Source organism: Oncorhynchus gorbuscha, linkage group LG02 (genome assembly GCF_021184085.1).
Source record: "Oncorhynchus gorbuscha isolate QuinsamMale2020 ecotype Even-year linkage group LG02, OgorEven_v1.0, whole genome shotgun sequence".
NCBI classification, from domain to species: Eukaryota; Metazoa; Chordata; class Actinopteri; order Salmoniformes; family Salmonidae; genus Oncorhynchus; species Oncorhynchus gorbuscha.
The window spans coordinates 83904333-83922269 of NC_060174.1; the positions used below are offsets into that span (position 1 = coordinate 83904333).

At 42.0% G+C, this 17937-nt stretch overlaps 1 protein-coding gene across 2 annotated transcripts; it reads left to right on the forward strand.

Annotated features, from left to right (window-relative positions):
* Positions 1–9743: 9743 nt before the first annotated feature.
* Positions 9744–17734, forward strand: LOC124011439 (PRKR-interacting protein 1 homolog). Of its 2 annotated transcripts, none has more exons than XM_046324819.1 (6): positions 9744–9902; positions 10097–10175; positions 10372–10472; positions 10595–10680; positions 10816–10880; positions 17149–17734. In XM_046324819.1, exons 1-6 carry the CDS (start codon positions 9774–9776, stop codon positions 17244–17246), a joined length of 558 nt encoding a protein of 185 aa, XP_046180775.1. In that variant the 5' UTR covers positions 9744–9773; the 3' UTR covers positions 17247–17734. The 2 variants fall into 2 exon arrangements, with proteins under 2 accessions (XP_046180775.1, XP_046180786.1); XM_046324830.1 differs by having other exon boundaries at positions 10816–10874.
* Positions 17735–17937: the final 203 nt, after the last annotated feature.

Sequence of the window (17937 nt, forward strand, 5' to 3'; positions counted from 1 at the left end):
CTGTGGGTTTGTGCCCATAGGCAACGTTGTTGCTGGTGATGTCTGGTGAGGACCTGCCTTACAACAGGCCAACAAGCCCTCAGTCCAGCCTCTCTCAGCCTATTGTGGACAGTCTGTGCACTGATGGAGGGATTGTGCATTCCTGTCCCGCAGGTTTTTAAAATTTTATTTCACATTTATTTAACCGTGTGACAATAAACAACACAAGTGGGATAAACAAGCGTACAGTCAGTAACACAATAGAAAAATCTATATACAATGTGTGCAAATGGAGTAAGGAGGTAAGGTAATAAATAGGCCATAGTGCGAAGTAATTATAATTCAGCAAATTAACACTGGAGTGATAGATGTGCAGATGATGATGGGCAAGTAGAAATACTGGTGTGCAAAAGAGCAACAACAAAACAATATGGGGATAAGGTAGGTAGTTGGATGGGCTATTTACCGGTTGTCCTTTGTACAGCTGAAGCGATCGGTAAGCTGCTCAGATGGCTGATACTTAAAGTTAGTGAGGGAGATAAGTCTCCAGCTTCAGTGATTTTTGAAATTCGTTCCAGTCATTGGCAGCAGAGAATTGGACGGAAAGGCGGCCAAAGGGAGTGTTGGCTTTGGGGATGACCAGTGAGATATACCTGTTGGACCGCGTGCTACGGGCGGGTGTTGTTATAGTGACCAGTGAGCTGAGATAAGGCAGAGCTTTATCTAGCAAAGACTTGTAGATGACCTAGAGCCAGTGGGTCTGGTGACAAATATGTAGTCAGGGCCAGCTAATGAGAGCATTCATGTCGCAGTGGTGGGTGGTATATGGGGCTTTGGTGACAAAACGGATGGCACTATGATAGACTGCATCCAAATTGCTGAGTAGAGTGTTGGAGGCTATTCTGTAAATGACATCGCTGAAGTCGAGGATCGGTAGGATAGTCAGTTTTACGACAGTACGTTTGGCAGCGTGAGGAGGCATTGTTGCAAAATAGGAAGCCGATTCTATATTTATTTTTGGATTGGAGATGCTTAATATGAGTCTGGAAGGAGAGTTTGCAGTCTAGCCAGACACCTAGGTATTTGTAGTTGTCCACATATTGTAAGTCGTGCAGGCGGGTGCTGGCAGCGATCAGTTGAAGAGCATGCATTTAGTTTTACTAGCATTTAAGAGCAGTTGGAGGCCACGGAAGGAGTGTTGTATTGCATTTAAGCTCGTTTGGAGGTTTGTTAACACAGTGTCCAAATAAGGGCCAGATGTATACAGAATGGTGTCGTCTGCGTAGAGGTGGATCAAGGAATCACCCGCAGCAAGAGCGACATCATTGATATATACAGAGCAAGAGTCTGCCCGAGAATTGAACCCTGTGGTACCCCCATAGAGACTGTCAGAGGTCCGGACAACAGAACCTCCAATTTGGCACACTGAACTCTGAGAAGTAGTTGGTGAACCAGGCGAGGCAGTCACTTGAGAAACCAAGGCTGTTGAGTCTGCCGATAAGAATACTGTGATTGACAGAGTTGAAAGCCTTGGCTAGGTCTATGAAGACGGCTGCACAGTACTGTCTTTTATCGATGGCGGTTATGATATCGTTTAGTACCTTGAGCGTGGCTGAGGTGAACCCATGACCAGCTCGGAAACCGGATTGCACAGCGGAGAAGTTGGGATTTGAAATGGTCAGTGATCTGTTTGTTAAATTGGTTTTTGAAGACTTTAGAAAGGCAGGTCAGGATGGATATACAGTTGAAGTCGGAAGTTTATATACACAGGCTGGAGTCAGTAAAACTCGTTTTTCAACCACTCCACACATTTCTTGTTAACAAACTGTAGTTTTGGCAAGTTCGTTAGGACATCTACTTTGTGCATGACACAAGTAATTTTTCCAACAATTGTTCACAGACAGATTATTTCACTTATAAATCACCGTATCACAATTCCAGTGGGTCAGAAGTTTACTACATACACTAAGTTGACTGTGCCTTTAAACAGCTTGGAAAATTCCAGAAAATGATGTCATGGCTTTAGAAGATTCTGATAGGCTAATTGACATAATTTGAGTCAATTGGAGGTGTACCTGTGGATGTATTTCAAGGTCTACCTTCAAACTCAGTGCCTCTTTGCTTGACATCATGAGAAAATCAAAAGAAATCAGCCAAGAACTCTGAAAATGTTTATTGTATACCTCCACACGCCTGGCTAATCCTTGGGAGCAATTTCCAAATTGAAGGTACGACATTCATCTGTACAAACAATAGTACGCAAGTATAAACACCATGAGACCAAGCAGCCAACATACCGCTCAGGAAGGAGATGTGTTCTGTCTCCTAGAGATGAAAGTACTTTGGTGCGAAAAGTGCAAATCAATCCCAGAACAACAGCAAAGGACCTTGTGAGGATGCTGGAGGAAACAGGTACAAAAGTATCTATATCCACAGTAAATGAGTCCTATATCGACATAACCTGAAAGCCCGCTCAGCAAGGAAGAAGCCACTGCTCCAAAACTATCATAAAAAAGCCAGACTACGGTTTGCAACTGCACATGGGAACAAAGATCATACCTTTTGGAGAAATAGAACTGTTTGGCCATAATGAACATTGTTACGTTTGGAGGAAAAGGAGGGATGCTTGCAAGCCGAAGAACACCATCCCAATCGTGAAGCACCGGGTTGGCAGCATCATGTTGTGGTGGCAGCATCATGTTGTGGTGGTGCTTTGCTGCATGAGGGACTGGATTTGGGTGAAGGAGAAGCTGGGGAGGCTTGGGAAAATAGCTGTGGGGGTTGCAGAGCTGTTGGCCGGGGTTGGGGTAGCCAGGAGGAAAGCATGGCCAGCTGTAGAGAAATTGAAATTCTTGATTATCGTGGATTTATCGGTGGTGACACAGTTCCCTAGCCTCAGTGCAGCAGCCAGCTGGGAGGAGGTTCTCTTATTCTCCATGGACTTTACTTTTTGGAATTAGTGCTACAGGATGCCAATTTATTTATTTTTGAAAAAGATAGCCTTAGCTATCCTAACTGACTGTGTGTATTGGTTCCTGACTTCCCTGAAAAGTTGCATATCGCGGGGACTATTGGATGCTAGTGCAGTAGGCCACAGGATGCTTTTGTGCTGGTCGAGGGCAGTCAGATCTGGCGTGAACCAAGGGCTATATTTGTTCTTAGTTCTACATTTTTTTGAATGGGGCATGCTTATTTAAGATAGTGAGGAAATTACTTTTATAGAACAACCAGGCGTCCTCTACTGATGGGATGAGGTCAATATCCTCCCAGGATACCTGGGCTTGCTCGCAAAAGTGTTTTAGGGAGCGTTTGACAGTGATGAGGGGTGGTCGTTTGACCGCGGACCCATAACGGTTGCAGACAATGAGGCAGTGATCGCTGAGATCCTGATTGAAAACAGTAGAGACGTATTTGGAGGGTAAGTTGGTCAGAATGATATCTATGAGGGTGCCCATGTTTACGGATTTAGGGTTGTACCTGGTGGGTTCCTTGATGATTTGTGTGAAATTGAGGGCATGTAGCTTAGATTGTAGGACGGCCGGGGTGTTAAGCACATCCCAGTTTAGGTCACCTAAGAGAATGATCTCTGAAGAAAGATGGGGGGGAAATCAATTAACATATGGTGTCCAGGGCACAGCTGGGAGCTGAGGGGGGTATATAACAGGCGGCAACAGTGAGAGACTTTTCTGGAGAGATTAATTTTTTAAATTAGAAGCTCGAACTGTTTGGGCATAGACCTGGAAAGTATGACAGAACTTTTCAGGCTAACTCCTCCTCCTTTGGCAGTTCTATCTTGATGGAAAATGTTGTAGTTGTGGATGGAAATGGAAATCTCAGAATGTTTGGTGGCTTTCCTAAGCCAGGATTCAGACACGGCAGGGACATCAGGGTTGGCGGAGTGTGCTAAAGCAGTGCGTAAAACAAACTTAGGCAGGAGGCTTCTGATGTTAACATGCATGAAACCAAGGCATTTATGGTTACAGAATTCAACAAATGAGAGCGCCTGGGGACACACAGGGCCTGTGTTAGCCATTACATCACCCGAGGAACAGAGGAGGAGTAGGATGAGGGCACAGCTAAAGGCTATTAAAACTGGTTGTCTAGTGCGATATGGATAGAGAATAAAAGGAGCAGATTTCTGGGCATGGTAGGATAGATTCAAAGCATAATGTACAGACGGGTATGGTAGGGTGCGGGTACAGTGGAGGTAAACCTAGGCATTGAGTGACAATGAGAGGTTGCATCTCTGGAGGCACTAGTTATGCTAAATGAGGTCACCGTATTGTAACGGTTTTGACTTGAGGTTATTATTTATAGGGGTGCCAGGTAGGTTGTGCCTACCAGAGAAAACATTGGTTTCTCCTTTTAGTTTGGGTGGGAATGAGTCCCATCTGGTCCGTCAAGTCTACACCAATACAAAGGACTTATGTAAAAGTCAGGATGGAAATAAACTTTTCATAAACCCTTAAAACATTGGAAAGAACTTCAAAAACAACTATACTCTTTTGCGTGGGTTGTATTAACAACATCAATGATTACACACACATAATAATATAACACAATGAGTTCTGGTTCCTCCAGAAATGTCCTGTACATCGGGCCTAAAAAGAGTCCTGCCCGGTAGAGTTCAGGGAACTCAAGTGACTTCTGGCACGCAATGTTTGTCCGTTCATTCCGTGTAGCATAAACCCAGTATTAATCATACCATCAATAGAACAATAAGTTTACCACAGAACTTTAAAGCGTATCACTCTTAATAAGTCCTCAACTACAACTACACAAATCACAGTATACATCACATCCAAACAAATGAAATACCGTATACAAAAAGGTGGTAGTCAGTCGGTCAGTCAGACAATCCAATCCGCCAATAGATCTCCAGCGGAGAAAGGCCACGAAGAACGGAGAGGTGTAGTCCAGGGACGCAAAGAGTGGATCCGATCCTGGGTAAACTCTCTTAGGCTACAAAACACACGTTTAACGGCAACAAAACAAACGGAATAGGGGAACTGAGGGTTGAACACATCCTCAGTCACGTCTCCATCACAAAACCCCCACTTTTGCGCAGCTGATACTGGCTATTTAATTGGGAATTAAAGGGAAAGCGCCCTATTGGAAGGAGCTGCACTGAGACGGTTCAGAAAAATTCAGGGCCGTCACAGTATGTGTGGGAGATAGGACAAAAGAGGTATCCGAGGCATGTTGAGTGGGACTTGGGGCTCCGCAGTAAAATTAAACAATGATAACTACCCTAAATAACAGTATACAAGGCATATTGACATTAGAGAGACATAAAGCGAGGCATAAAGCAATCACAGGTGTTGATTGGGAGAACTAACTAAGACAACGGGTAAGACAACAACAGCTAATCAGCTAAGACAACAACAGGTAAAATGGCATTGAATGGGCAGAGAGGGTCAGTTAACTACACACAGGGCCCGAGTTCTGGGCTGGGGCCGACAGATATATAAAATAAACAAAATGGAGTACAGTGATTAAATGAACAGTCCAGCAGGCATCAGCTATGTAGCCAAGTGATCATAGTGATTTTCAGATGTACCGATCCTGTGCAGGTGTTGTTACACGTGGTCTGCCACTGCGAGGACGATCAGCTGTCCGTCCTGTCTCCCTGTAGCACTGTCTTAGGCGTCTCACAGTACAGACACTGCAGTCCTCATGCCTCCTTGCAGCATGCCTAAGGCACGTCCACGCAGATGAGCAGGAACACTGGGCATCTTTCTTTTGGTGTTTTTCAGAGTCAGTAGAAAGGCTTTCGTGTCCTAAGTTTTCATAACTGTGACCTTAATTGCCTACCGTCTGTAAGCTGTTAGTGTCTTAACGACTGTTCCACGTGTGCATGTTCATTCATTGTTTATGGTTCATTGAACAAGCATGGGAAACTGTGTTCAAACCCTTTACAATGAATATCTATAAAGTTATTTGGATTTTTACAAATTATCTTTGAAAGACAGGGTCCTGAAAAAGGGATTTTTCTTTTTTTGCTAAGTTTATTAGGAAGAAATACTCTTTTTTGAATTCATGAAAGCAGCATTGATAATGTTAGAAATATGGACTGATCAGGAACAGCAAATACTTCAGGTTTGAGATATTGACTTACATTAGAGCACAATGAATGCAGCATTTTGCTCTAGTCTTAACCTACCACACCCTAACATTGATGTGATCTTATAAAACGTGGTCATGTGTGGAATAATTACCATTTTCACCATAGTAACCCAGTCAATGCAAATGAAATGTTTTGGCACAGTGATTAGGTGGGCTTTCAATTTCCTTGAAGCTTAACTCCAGCTCCAATCCTTTGCATACACACCATAAAAATCATCAGCTATATTTCATAGTTGAATGATAAATTTGATCTATGAAAGCAGATTTGCCTTTTTCCTATGTACAGTATAGAGATTTAAGTCAGGTGGATGTTTGATGTTTAATGAAGGCAGAAATATTTATTTTCCCTTCAACTATTCACAGTATGGGATCAGGTGAAAACAATGTGTGCGCGTGCGATTGTTTATGTTGCTTATTAGCCCTATCAAATGCCCCTGTAGGGGTTGATGGGGGAGGGGAGTTCAGTCAAGTGAAGACCCAACGAAAGACAGGGTCAGTTGAAAGGCAACACAGGGAGAAGCTGTGATGTTCTGTCCAGACAGTTATCCGCCTTTGATCTTTTAGCAGGGTCTATCTGGTGAGTGGTTTGAGTTAGAACTGAATTTGAGGAGAGGAAGGGGCAGGGCCGATCAATGTCAAATTCACGAGAGCCGTATCAAATTAACATAAGCCCCTGTACCCCAAAGACAGGGGGCTGTAGAACAACATATAGTCCAACTCACTCAGTCTCCCTTTCTCTGGCTGATGTTCTCTTGCTTGCTAATCCCCAATTTGGCACCCATCTGCATGTTTTAAACATCCCATCGTGAGTGTGCTACATGTTACATAACTGGCACATCCCTGCTGACATTAAGATGCTGTGGGTGTAATAGGGAAAATGAAATCATTTTGACTAGAGCCCACACAACGCCTCCAGAGAATGCCACGCAGAGCGAGTGGCATAAACAAGTCCTGTACCCTAGAGAGAAACTCTATGGGAGGTTGGGGGGTCTGAGGGGTAACCGAGCAAGGGGTGAGTACAGTGTCCACTTTAGTCAGGGAGCTGTTGTGAGAGCTGCCACAGCCTATTAAAATATGGGCTGACATTAATTGAGGGGGTCTTCGAGTGCATTCACAAACCAGCTCAGACAGAGTTTACTGGGAGAAACCACCCCTGTTGCTTCCGGACCTCCCTCAACCTGTTAAGCATACATGTATACACAAACGCAGGAATGAACAAACACACACACACACAGTAAGTGTGTATGGTGTATGTGTGCCTATTGGGAGTTCAAATGTGTTTATATCTGCCTGGTTGACTCGACATAAACATTCTCCCTACGGTTGATGTGTAAAGGGGGGAAATATCCCTATTGCTCTCTGTTTAGGATGTAACCAGTCTAATTAATTCAGATGCAACGAGTTGATGCATTTTGAGTGTGTATCATATTTGCCTTGCGTAATTGCCGCTCTTGGAGGGACTGAAAGTAAGCCTAATTGAAACTCTGTAACACTGTGGCTTCGAGCATTCAGAGTATTTTGCATGAGAGTTGTTATATGCTTATTGTCATAACAGAGACCATCGATTGTGTGTTGGCTTTGGTATCGATAGGTGAGGGTGCTCTGTACTGAACAACGTGCATGATGTTGATGTTCAAAGTCTGACTAGGAAAACAACACTAAATATAACAAAATATTGCTATTATGGAAAGGAATGGCGTTATTTTTTTAAGGCTAACCTTACGCTCGCTCCTCTCCTGGGTGATGCTAATGCATCATCTTATGCCAACATGCCCAACAAGCATTAGTTGTTGAACAATGGCCAACAAAGAAATCATGCGTCAAGTAGGGGAGTTGGTTACATTGTCACAATAAATGGGATGTCATTTTTAAGGTGAAAGGGTTGTGGAATATCTTTTTCAAGGCAGGATCAAGCCAAGTCTCCCAAGCTTTTGCCTTTAAAGGGGCAAAACCACTGTTGAAACAATAACAAAGCGTTGCCCCCACCACTGTTTCTGTAAAAAGCTGAGGGATGGGGCTGGAGTAATGCAACCACTCAAATTCATAGACAGAGCTATGGATGTAAGTACTGTAAGTAATTTTGTTCACAAACATTGGAGTAAAACAAGCTTAGGCTATATTTTGGGTTCTATTTGGGTATGACTGTTGAACTAAAGCTCATGAGGCTAAAGCTCACTAAAGCTCATTGCCATCCTTGCACCTTTCTTAAATAATTCCCAACTTCTTCTAAAAAAATGAGTTGAAATAATAATGAATAACACCTTGTTATTGGAGTTTCTACATTGCAGAACAAATTGTATTTTTTGTAAACTTAAGTTGTAATGGAGACAAATGGCATGGACAAAATTATAATTATTGGCACCCCGGAGCTAGTACTTGGTTACACAGCCTTTTCCCATGATAACTGCAAACAAACACTTGTTTGTAGCCATCAATGAGCTTGCTACACCTTTGTGATTTGGCCCCCTTTTTTTTACCAGCAAACTGTTTTAATTCTTCAATGTTTGAGGAGTGCTCTCCATCAACTGCTGTTTTATGATCTCACCGTAGATAATCTGCTGACTTCATGATGCCTTGCATGTTTAAGTTCCACAGTACCAGAGGCAGAAAAGCAACCCCACAACATTATCAAAACTTCCCATGTTTGATTGTTTGAGAATTTCAATAAATGTTTTACAAAAATATATTTATTTCTGTAATGTTAAAAATCCAATAACAAGAAAATCCAATAATCAATTTCAATTTATTTTAGAATATTTTTTTTTTTACAATTAAGTGCAAGGGTGCCAATATATATGGCCGCAATTAGATATTATTCAAAAATCAGTGGGTACATATCATTAATTTATGTCCACAAATGGTAGTAGAAACTGAAGATTGGCCGATTAAACTAGGGCAGGGTTCCCCAACTGGCGGCCCGCGTGCCTAATTTGGTCTGTGGGTCATTTTACTTGGTCCCCAAGTTTTCTGAGCTGACATTTATTTTTAATTACATTTTTGTAAATTGTTGGACATAAAATACTCTAAAAACACCAGCTCCAAGTATTCACATGCACAATCAAGAGATATGGGGCAATAGGGTCATCTAGTGGTTAAAGTGTTGGACTAGTAACCCAAAGGTTGCAAGTTTGAATCCCTGAGCTGACAAGATACACATCTCTCGTTCTGCCCCTGAACAGGCAGCTAACCCACTGTTCCTGTTGAGATATTAGGCAGGCACTAATTGACTTGCCTAGGTTAAATAAAAATATGTGATTGTATACAAATATAAGCAAGTCTACAAATTATTTTTAATTATGTTCCGGCCCCCTGACCATCCGCTCAATAAATTTTAAAAAATCGGCCACGTGAATGTATTTGATGATCCCTGAACTAGGGGGAGGAGTGCCCCCTGTTGGCCTATCAAGACTTCTGCATTACAACTTTCTCAAGGAAGTGCTACTTTAGAATAACATTCTGCAAGGTAAATCAACTACCTTACTTTGAAAGAACATCGTTCATTGTGTTTTTCTATGAGTGCCTGCCTAATATACCAACAGTAAAATAATAACCAATTTAGCACAATACTAATGTATCGTTTCCAGGAATGCACCCACCAGTACGCTAGGCGGTGCTAAACCTTGTACTTACAAATCAATGTAGAAGAAGACAAACATCATATTCGAAAGATGGCGGTGATCAAGGAAAAAGATGGGAGACCAGGGAAACAGCCAGGAAAGGAATCGCAGCCTTTGATTATAGCCAAAACTCCAGCAGAGGAGCAACGCCTGAAATTGGAGAGATTGATGAGAAACCCTGTAAGTGGCTGGGGAGGTTTGGGCCTTTGAGGATATCTTCAAATGGCACATGTTTATCTCCACAGCTAGCCAGGCTAACGACATTAGCACCAGCGAATATGTGCTTAACGTTACGGTAGATAGAACAGTGTGACTATAGCAAGTATTTAGTTAATTTATCGTAAAAATCTATGAATACTCACGTATGTTTGCAGGATAAACCTGCTCCTATCCCAGACCGACCGAAAGAATGGAACCCCCGGGCTCCTCCGGAGTTTGTGCGGGATGTGATGGGTAAGCCTGCAATTTGGCGGATGAATTTGTGAATTCTCAGGTAGCGGCAAGGGCATGTACGATTCCCTTGTTTTGCTGTCCAAATAGTAGAGCGAACCCTTGCAAGAGAGGCGTATGGACGCATTTATCAAAAACACTAAAGCCTAAGCAATATGTTTTAAACCCACTGATGAGATATGTAATGAATCTTCTCCAGGCTCCAGTGCAGGAGCTGGCAGTGGAGAATTCCATGTGTACAGACACCTTCGCAGGCGAGAGTATCAGAGACAGGACTTCCTGGACAAGATGACTGAGAAGGTGGGCATTTTTTATTACGGGCTCCCCAAGGACACCCGACCACATCGTTTCTCATGGGAACCAATTTCTTTCAAGCGGTGGGGGTAACCACTAAGATTTTTAATAATAAAATGTTCTTGCAGCAAAAGATGGATTTGGACTATCTTGACAAGGTGTCAGATAACCAACAGGCAGCTGATGAAAGAACAGCCAAACGCAGGAAGAAAAGGTTGGTGCAGTAATCATGGACCCGCTAAATAAAATAAAAATGTATAGAGCATACATGGCCTTTATTCTTTGATTCTCTGCTGTAATCTGTATACCTGATGATGGTTTATGTTACACATATGTATGTGTATTTCAGGGAAAAGCTGAAGCAGAAGAAGCTTATGGCAAAAAAAGCCAAGCAGGATGCCAACAAAGGTGAAGGTAAAAGGAAAAAATGACATTTAAGTGATGGATTTTATTGAAACATGTTCCCCTCAGATGTTCAGAAGTGTGACAAAGAGCAAGTCCACAACTCGTCTTGCTATGGCCACCCTTACAAAAAAAAAACTTTTGAAACCACAGTAAAAGTGCAGTAACTGCTGTCGACTGTGGTATTTTGGACACAGTAATTGCAGTAGTAATTAAAACGTAGTAGTAAACGTATTTTGGATGCGGTATTTGCAGCATACTGCAGTTATACTACACTCTGACTGCAATATTTTTTGTAAGGGCAGTGCAAGAGCCAAATTGTACTTGCATATTGTGCTACAGAACAGGGCTAGGTTTCCCAATAGCATGGAATTTAAGCCTATGAGTGTTTTAATGATGCATTGTTTTGTTTTTTACAGACAAATATGTAACATGCGTTTCCCAAAAAATATTTTAATTTTAGTAATTTAGCAGAAGCTCTTATCCAGAGTGACTTACAGGAGCAATTAGGGTTAAGTGCCTTGCTCAAGGGCGCATTGACAGATGTGTCGGCCTTTTGGTTACTGGCCCAATGCTCTTAACTGCTAGGCTAGCACGTAGAGAATGCTCACTAAAGCCTTGTTCACACTGGCAGTGTGAAGTGACTCAAATTCTATTTTTGCATATTTAAATCTGATCTTTTTTCCTATAGTCTGAATAGCCAAAGAGCACTTGGAATCAGATATTTCCAGCCAAATTTCAAACCACTCATAAATAAATCTGTTTCCTGGCCATGCAACTCTTCTGAACAGTCAACTAGGTTGTTAAAACTTTACAAACAAATGAGTGATTTCTCGTCAGTTATCGTCACAGCTGTGTACATTCCCCCTCAAGCAGACACCAAGACGGCCCTTAAGGAACTTCACTGGACTCTATGTAAACTGGAAACCATATATCCTGAGGCTGCATTCATTGTAGCTGGCGATTTTAACAAAGCAAATTTGAGGACAAGGCTACCTAAATTCTATCAGCATATTGATTGCACTACGCTTGGGTGTCATACACTTGATCATTGCTACTCTAACTTCCGCTATGCATACAAAGCCCTCCCTTCGGCAAATCCGAACACGACCCCATCTTGCTCCTACTGTCTTATAGGCAGAAACTCAAATAGGATGTACCGGTGACTAGCACCATTCAACGCTGGTCTGACCAATTGGAACCCACGCTTCAAGATTCTTTTGATCACGTTGGCCGCGATATGGTCCGGTCAGCCTCAAATAACATTGATCTATATGCTGACTCAGTGAGTGAGTGAGTTTATAAAGAAGTGCATTGGAGATGTAGTTCCTCGGCATACACACCACGGACAAACTGAAATGGTCCACCCACACAAAGTGTGGTGAAGAAAGCTTAACAGCGCTTATCACCCAAAAGTCTGACAAACTTTTAGATGCACAATCGAGAGCATCCTGTCAGGCTGTATCACAGTTTGGTACGGCAACTGCACTTCCCTCAACCGCAAGGCTATCCAGAGGGTAGTGAGGTCTGCACAACGTATCACTGGGGGCAAACTACCTGCCCTCCATGACCCCTACAGCACCCATTGTCACAGGAAGGCCAAAAAGATCACCAAGGACAACAACCACCGCCTGTTCACACAGCTACCATCCAGAAAGCGAGGTTAGTACAGGTGCATCAAAGCTTGGACCGAGAGACTGAAACAGCTTCTATCTCAAGGCCATCAGACTGCTAAACAACAATCACTAACTCAGAGAAGCTGCTGCTGACATTGAGACCCAATCACTGGACACTTTTTAATGAATGGATCACTAGTCACTTTAAACAATGCCACTTTAATAATGTTTACATATCTTACATTACTCGTCATATTTTATACACGATGATTTTTGAACGTTCAAAGCAACTGGGATACTTCCAATGGCAGGCAATGACATCTTAGCTTACCACACAACTTTTGAGTGAGAAGCACTACCACCAATGACCCTATGCCACTGCATACATACCTGCCATTACCATGACAACTAGCGTAGCAATGTCCGCAAATGACTACAGTCTGAACACACAAATCCAATGTCTTTTCTGTTCGGACAGTCAGTATTCCAAAAGGGATTTGAAAAACAAAACTGTTTTGAGCATTAAGGCCTGCAGTGTGAACAAGGTTTAAGTGTGTTGTTGTATACAGAGTGAACAAAACATTAGGAACACCTTCCTAATATTGAGTTGCACTACATCCCCTTTTGCCATTAAAACTGTTGAGCATGATAAACCCAGCAGTGTTGCAGTTCTTGACACACTCAAACTGGTGCGACTGGCACCCACCATGCCCCCTTCAAAGGAGCTTAAATCTAGTGTCTTGCCGGTTCACCCTCTGAATGGCACCCATACACAATCCATGTCTCAAAGCTTAAAAATCCTTCTTTAACATGTCTCCTCCCCTTCATCTACCCTGATTGAAGTGAATTTAACAGGTGTAATCAATAAGGAATCATAGCATTCACCTGGTCAGTCTGTCATGGAAATAAGTGTTCCTAATTTTTTTCTGTGTATGTTAATATCGATAGGATCGAAAGAAGTCGACACTGCCTTCGGATCAGCTTTCTCTATTCACATTCTTACCCTCACATTAGAATGATTACACAATGCTGACAAATATTGGAAAAATAACTAAATGAAAATGATTTTAATATGATTGAAATATGTAGCCTATAAAAGCTATCTTGTAACATTAATGCAGTCATTGGTTTTCATTAGATCCTTTTTACATTTTTTTAACCTTGATTTGCTTGTTTATAACATTGCCATCTTCATATTTGTATTAAACTATGACGTTATCGACGGTCACAAAGAGACAGATATACAATTTGATCTGTGTTTGGCTGAGATCTTGTGTGTAAAGCATAGAGATACAAAGAGAAGTTCACTTTCTATCTGCCATTATGGTATCTGTGACAGCATGGATAGCACCATTGAGGCCATCTCAATTTTAAAGCAGTACATTTTCTTCAGTTGTATTTATTATGGATCCCCATTTTTTTTTTCTGGTGTCCAGCAACATAAGACAGTTACATACAGTTTAAAATACTACATCGCATTACATTTCATAATTTCCACCACCGCATATTTACAGATTGACATGCATATTATTAATGTTAACTCTCTATGTATATCCAAGGGCCAGCTGTGCTGCCCTGTTCTGGGCAAATTGCAATTTTCCTAATTCCCTCTTTGTGGCACCTGACCACCCGACTGAACAGTAGTCCAGGTGCAACACAACTAGGGCCTGTAGGACCTGCCTTGTTGATAGTGCTGTTAAGAATGCAGAGCAATGCTTTATTATGGACAGACTTCTCCCCATCGTAGCTACTGTTGTATCAATATGTTTTGACCATGACAGTTTACCTATTTGAACAAACATTAAAAAGGGATGGCTTAATGTCATTTCAACCATGATATTGAGACAAAGTCCTTCGGCGAAGCCTGTACAGCCAACTACACTTTTAATCGTACACAAAACCAAGGAGAAAAGCCAAACGTGTTGACTGTTTCTGGAGATACGTGAAAAACAAAGTAGGGAGTTAACATATTAAAGTGATAATAATGCATTTATTAATTAAACAGTAGCCCCAGTAGCAAATGTTAAAGGTGAGAGACCTGCCCTATGAACATGGGTCGTATTCATTAGGCACCAACCGGGGTAAAAACAAACTAAAACATGGAGGGACTAGGCCTCCCGAGTGTCGTCGCGGTCTAAGGCGCTGCATCGCAGTGCTAGAGGCGTCAATACAGACCTTGGTTCGATCCCAGGCTGTGTCGCAGCCGGCCGCGACCGAGAGACCCATGAGGCAGCGCACAATTGGCCCAGCATCGTCCGGCTTAGGGAAGGGTTTGGCCTTGTCCGATCGCGCTCTAGCAACCCTGGCGGGCCGGGCGCATGCATGCTGACTTCGGTCGCCAGTTGTACGGTGTTTCCGCCGACGCGTTGGTGAGGCTGGCTTTCGGGTTTAAAAAAAATTTTCAACCTTTATTTAACTAGGCAAGACAGTTAAGAACAAATTCTTATTTTCAATGACTGCCTAGGAACAGTGGGTTAACTGCCTGTTCAGGGGCAGAACGACAGATTTGTACCTTATCAGCTCGGGGATTCGAACTTGCAACCTTTCGGTTGGCTTGGCAGGGTTGTGTTTCGGAGGTCACATGGCTCTCAAACTTCGCCTCTTCTGAGTCCGTACAGGAGTTGCAGCGATGGGAAAAGACTAACTACCAATTAGATACCGTAAAAAATTGTCCAATAACAAACAGCCACCCAATTTGTTGCAGAGCATTTTGCTGTGGTGTGCTCTATTGAATAGAACCCTGTAGTTGCTGGCATGTGATGCCTAAGTTGCTAATCTTACTAATGGAAAAAATAATTTAAAGTAGTTGGCAATATCAGTGGGTTTTGTGATGAACGAGCCAGCTAATTCAATGAATGATGGAGCTTTTTGCCCAAAATGTCATTTTAGGGTGCTCCAAAGCTTTTTACTATCATTTGTCATTTATCTTTATTTCATAGTGTAGATTTAATCACATGATTTCTCAAATTGCAGTACAGTTGCCAATCAGTTGTGCAGACACTTATTTGCTATTCCTTTTTCCTCATCCCGCTCAGACAAACAATTTTTCAATTAAAATGTGGATTTAAGTTTTTACAGTATTTTTCTTAATGGGTGCATGCTTATTAGTAACTGGGATAAGCAATTTCATAAATGTGTCAAGTGCAGTGTCTGATTTCTGACCTGCCTATGCCTGACTGCCTCTCGCTTTCGCAAGATGCAAGAGTTTTTAATGTTTGAAGTAGCCTACGGCCACTATTCGGTCTCCTCTGTTGCAAAAATGCTGACTAGGAGTCGATTCTTAGGGAAATCTAAGCTTTACACCCAGAAATGGGAGTCGACACCGGGAGTCAAAGGGCAAGGAGTCGAGGAATCAATTATTTTTGGAGTCGACTCTCCACTTTTAGGTAGTGGTGAATGACTCCGGCTCCTGCTCTGACTGAAATTTGACAAAAACGGACCAAAATTAGCACAAGTGCTACAGCTGCAATGTCAGATGTGCGCACACACTAATTAACTGGGTGATTGATTATGAATGCATATGGAGCCGTCTGACAATGTATACTAACCTAAATATACAAGGCTAATTGGTAGGCTACGTCAGCCAAGCTGCCTAGGCAAATTGTATTTATTTTTGGAGTCTACTCTCCCACTACGGGGCGGCAGCGTAGCCTAGTGGTTAGTGTTGGATTAGTAACCGAAAGGTTGCAAGTTCAAATCCCTGAGCTGACAAGGAACATCTGTTGTTCTGCCCCTGAACAAGGCAGTTAACCCACTGTTTATGGCCGTCATTTAAAATAAGAATTTGCTCTTAACTGATTTGCCTAGTTAAATAAAGTTTTTATTTATTTATTTTTTTATAAATACACGTTGCTCACATACTTGATGTTTGCTAGCCTAGCATGGCTCTCGACTTGGTTTTTATAACGTCATTGATGACTTTAGCTTATAAATGTCCACATTCACCAAGATGATATTTGGTAGCTCATTTTAGCATAGTGGTGATTTTTAAGGGTGTATTTTACCATCTTTACAAACCAGAGAACGTGCAGAGTTATGCTCACTGTAGTACAGATAATGGGGGCATTTTGAAGGAGAGTGTGTGCGTTGGGAGGAGATGGAGACAGTTTGATATAAATGCATTCAGGTAGCAAAACGATTATCAATTTGCACTACTGAAATTGGGATAGTATATCTACTACTTGAATCAAGTTGATAACACATTAATTTGAGCAAATATATTTTGACGGCTTTTTTTCCATTCACGTCGGTTACACAATTGTACAATTAGCGTGCCAGCCCTAGTGCTGATCATTGCCTGATTGCTCCCAACCCATAGAAATCCCCACCCTCTTGACTACTTTTTAAATGGTGGAAGCCATCAATGGCAATCTCTATGCTAAAAGGAGTTACAGTCATCTAGAGCCCGCTTTCTACCTCATGTTGTCAAGTGACTTGGGAATGCAAAATATAATCTAACGACACACTTGGCTGTTCTACGAGTGGTCTGATGCATTTGTTAGATTACAAGTGCAATGTTATTAACGATGGTTTTGGGAAACCGATCAGAGATGTTAACGTTTCTAAACCCGTTCCAGTACAGTTTCTTAGTGGAAAATGGTCATGGTAAAAAGTTATGGCAGAAGAGACTGATTTTGACTATTTTTGGTGCCCCCTTTCTTTAGATTCTGAGAAGTCCTCCTCCAGCAGTGAAGAGGACGACCAGGAGAGGGAGGCTGAGGATGATGCAGAAGCGCCCAGTTTCGTCATGGGGAAGAGATGAATTCATGGCTCCGGGTCATGAGACATGCTCCAAGACGAAATTGAACGGTTGGACAACATCTAATACCAGTTCAGAAGTCAACACAGCCAAGCAACACAGCCTAGCTTTGATCAATGTCATGGATTTGAGACATTATCTGAGAGCGAACCAAGGGAGATAAGCCTCTGTTAGGTAACTGCTGTTCTTCCCAACTTGTGGTTATAGTTAGATTCTTTGAATTGAGGATGACAAAGCTGGGTTGTATTCATTAGGCACCAAATGGTCTGTAACAGGGAGGGACTACCTGAACTTGAAATAAGACTTGCTCGTTTTTGTTTTTCGTTGCAAAAACCTTTTGCTACAGTGTGCCCTGATGAATATGATTATCAAGGTGTTAATTTCATGCATGTCTCTACTTTGAAACTTGTGGTGTGATAGTGTCATTTCTCACATTTTATTTTATACTATGCTTGTGTATATATTTTTCATAAACATCTGGGAAGAATTGGGCCTATATTTGCTGTATTTTACCCCAATATAATCTTCTGGAATGTATTACTAAATGATAACCCAATTTCACTAGATATACAATTACTTTAGGTAGCACTTTCAAGCTATTTCCACAATGCTGAGCAGGACATAATACTCATAGGGGTCACTCCAATCATTCCACCCTCCATGTGAAATTAATTTGGGGAAGGATAATAGAATT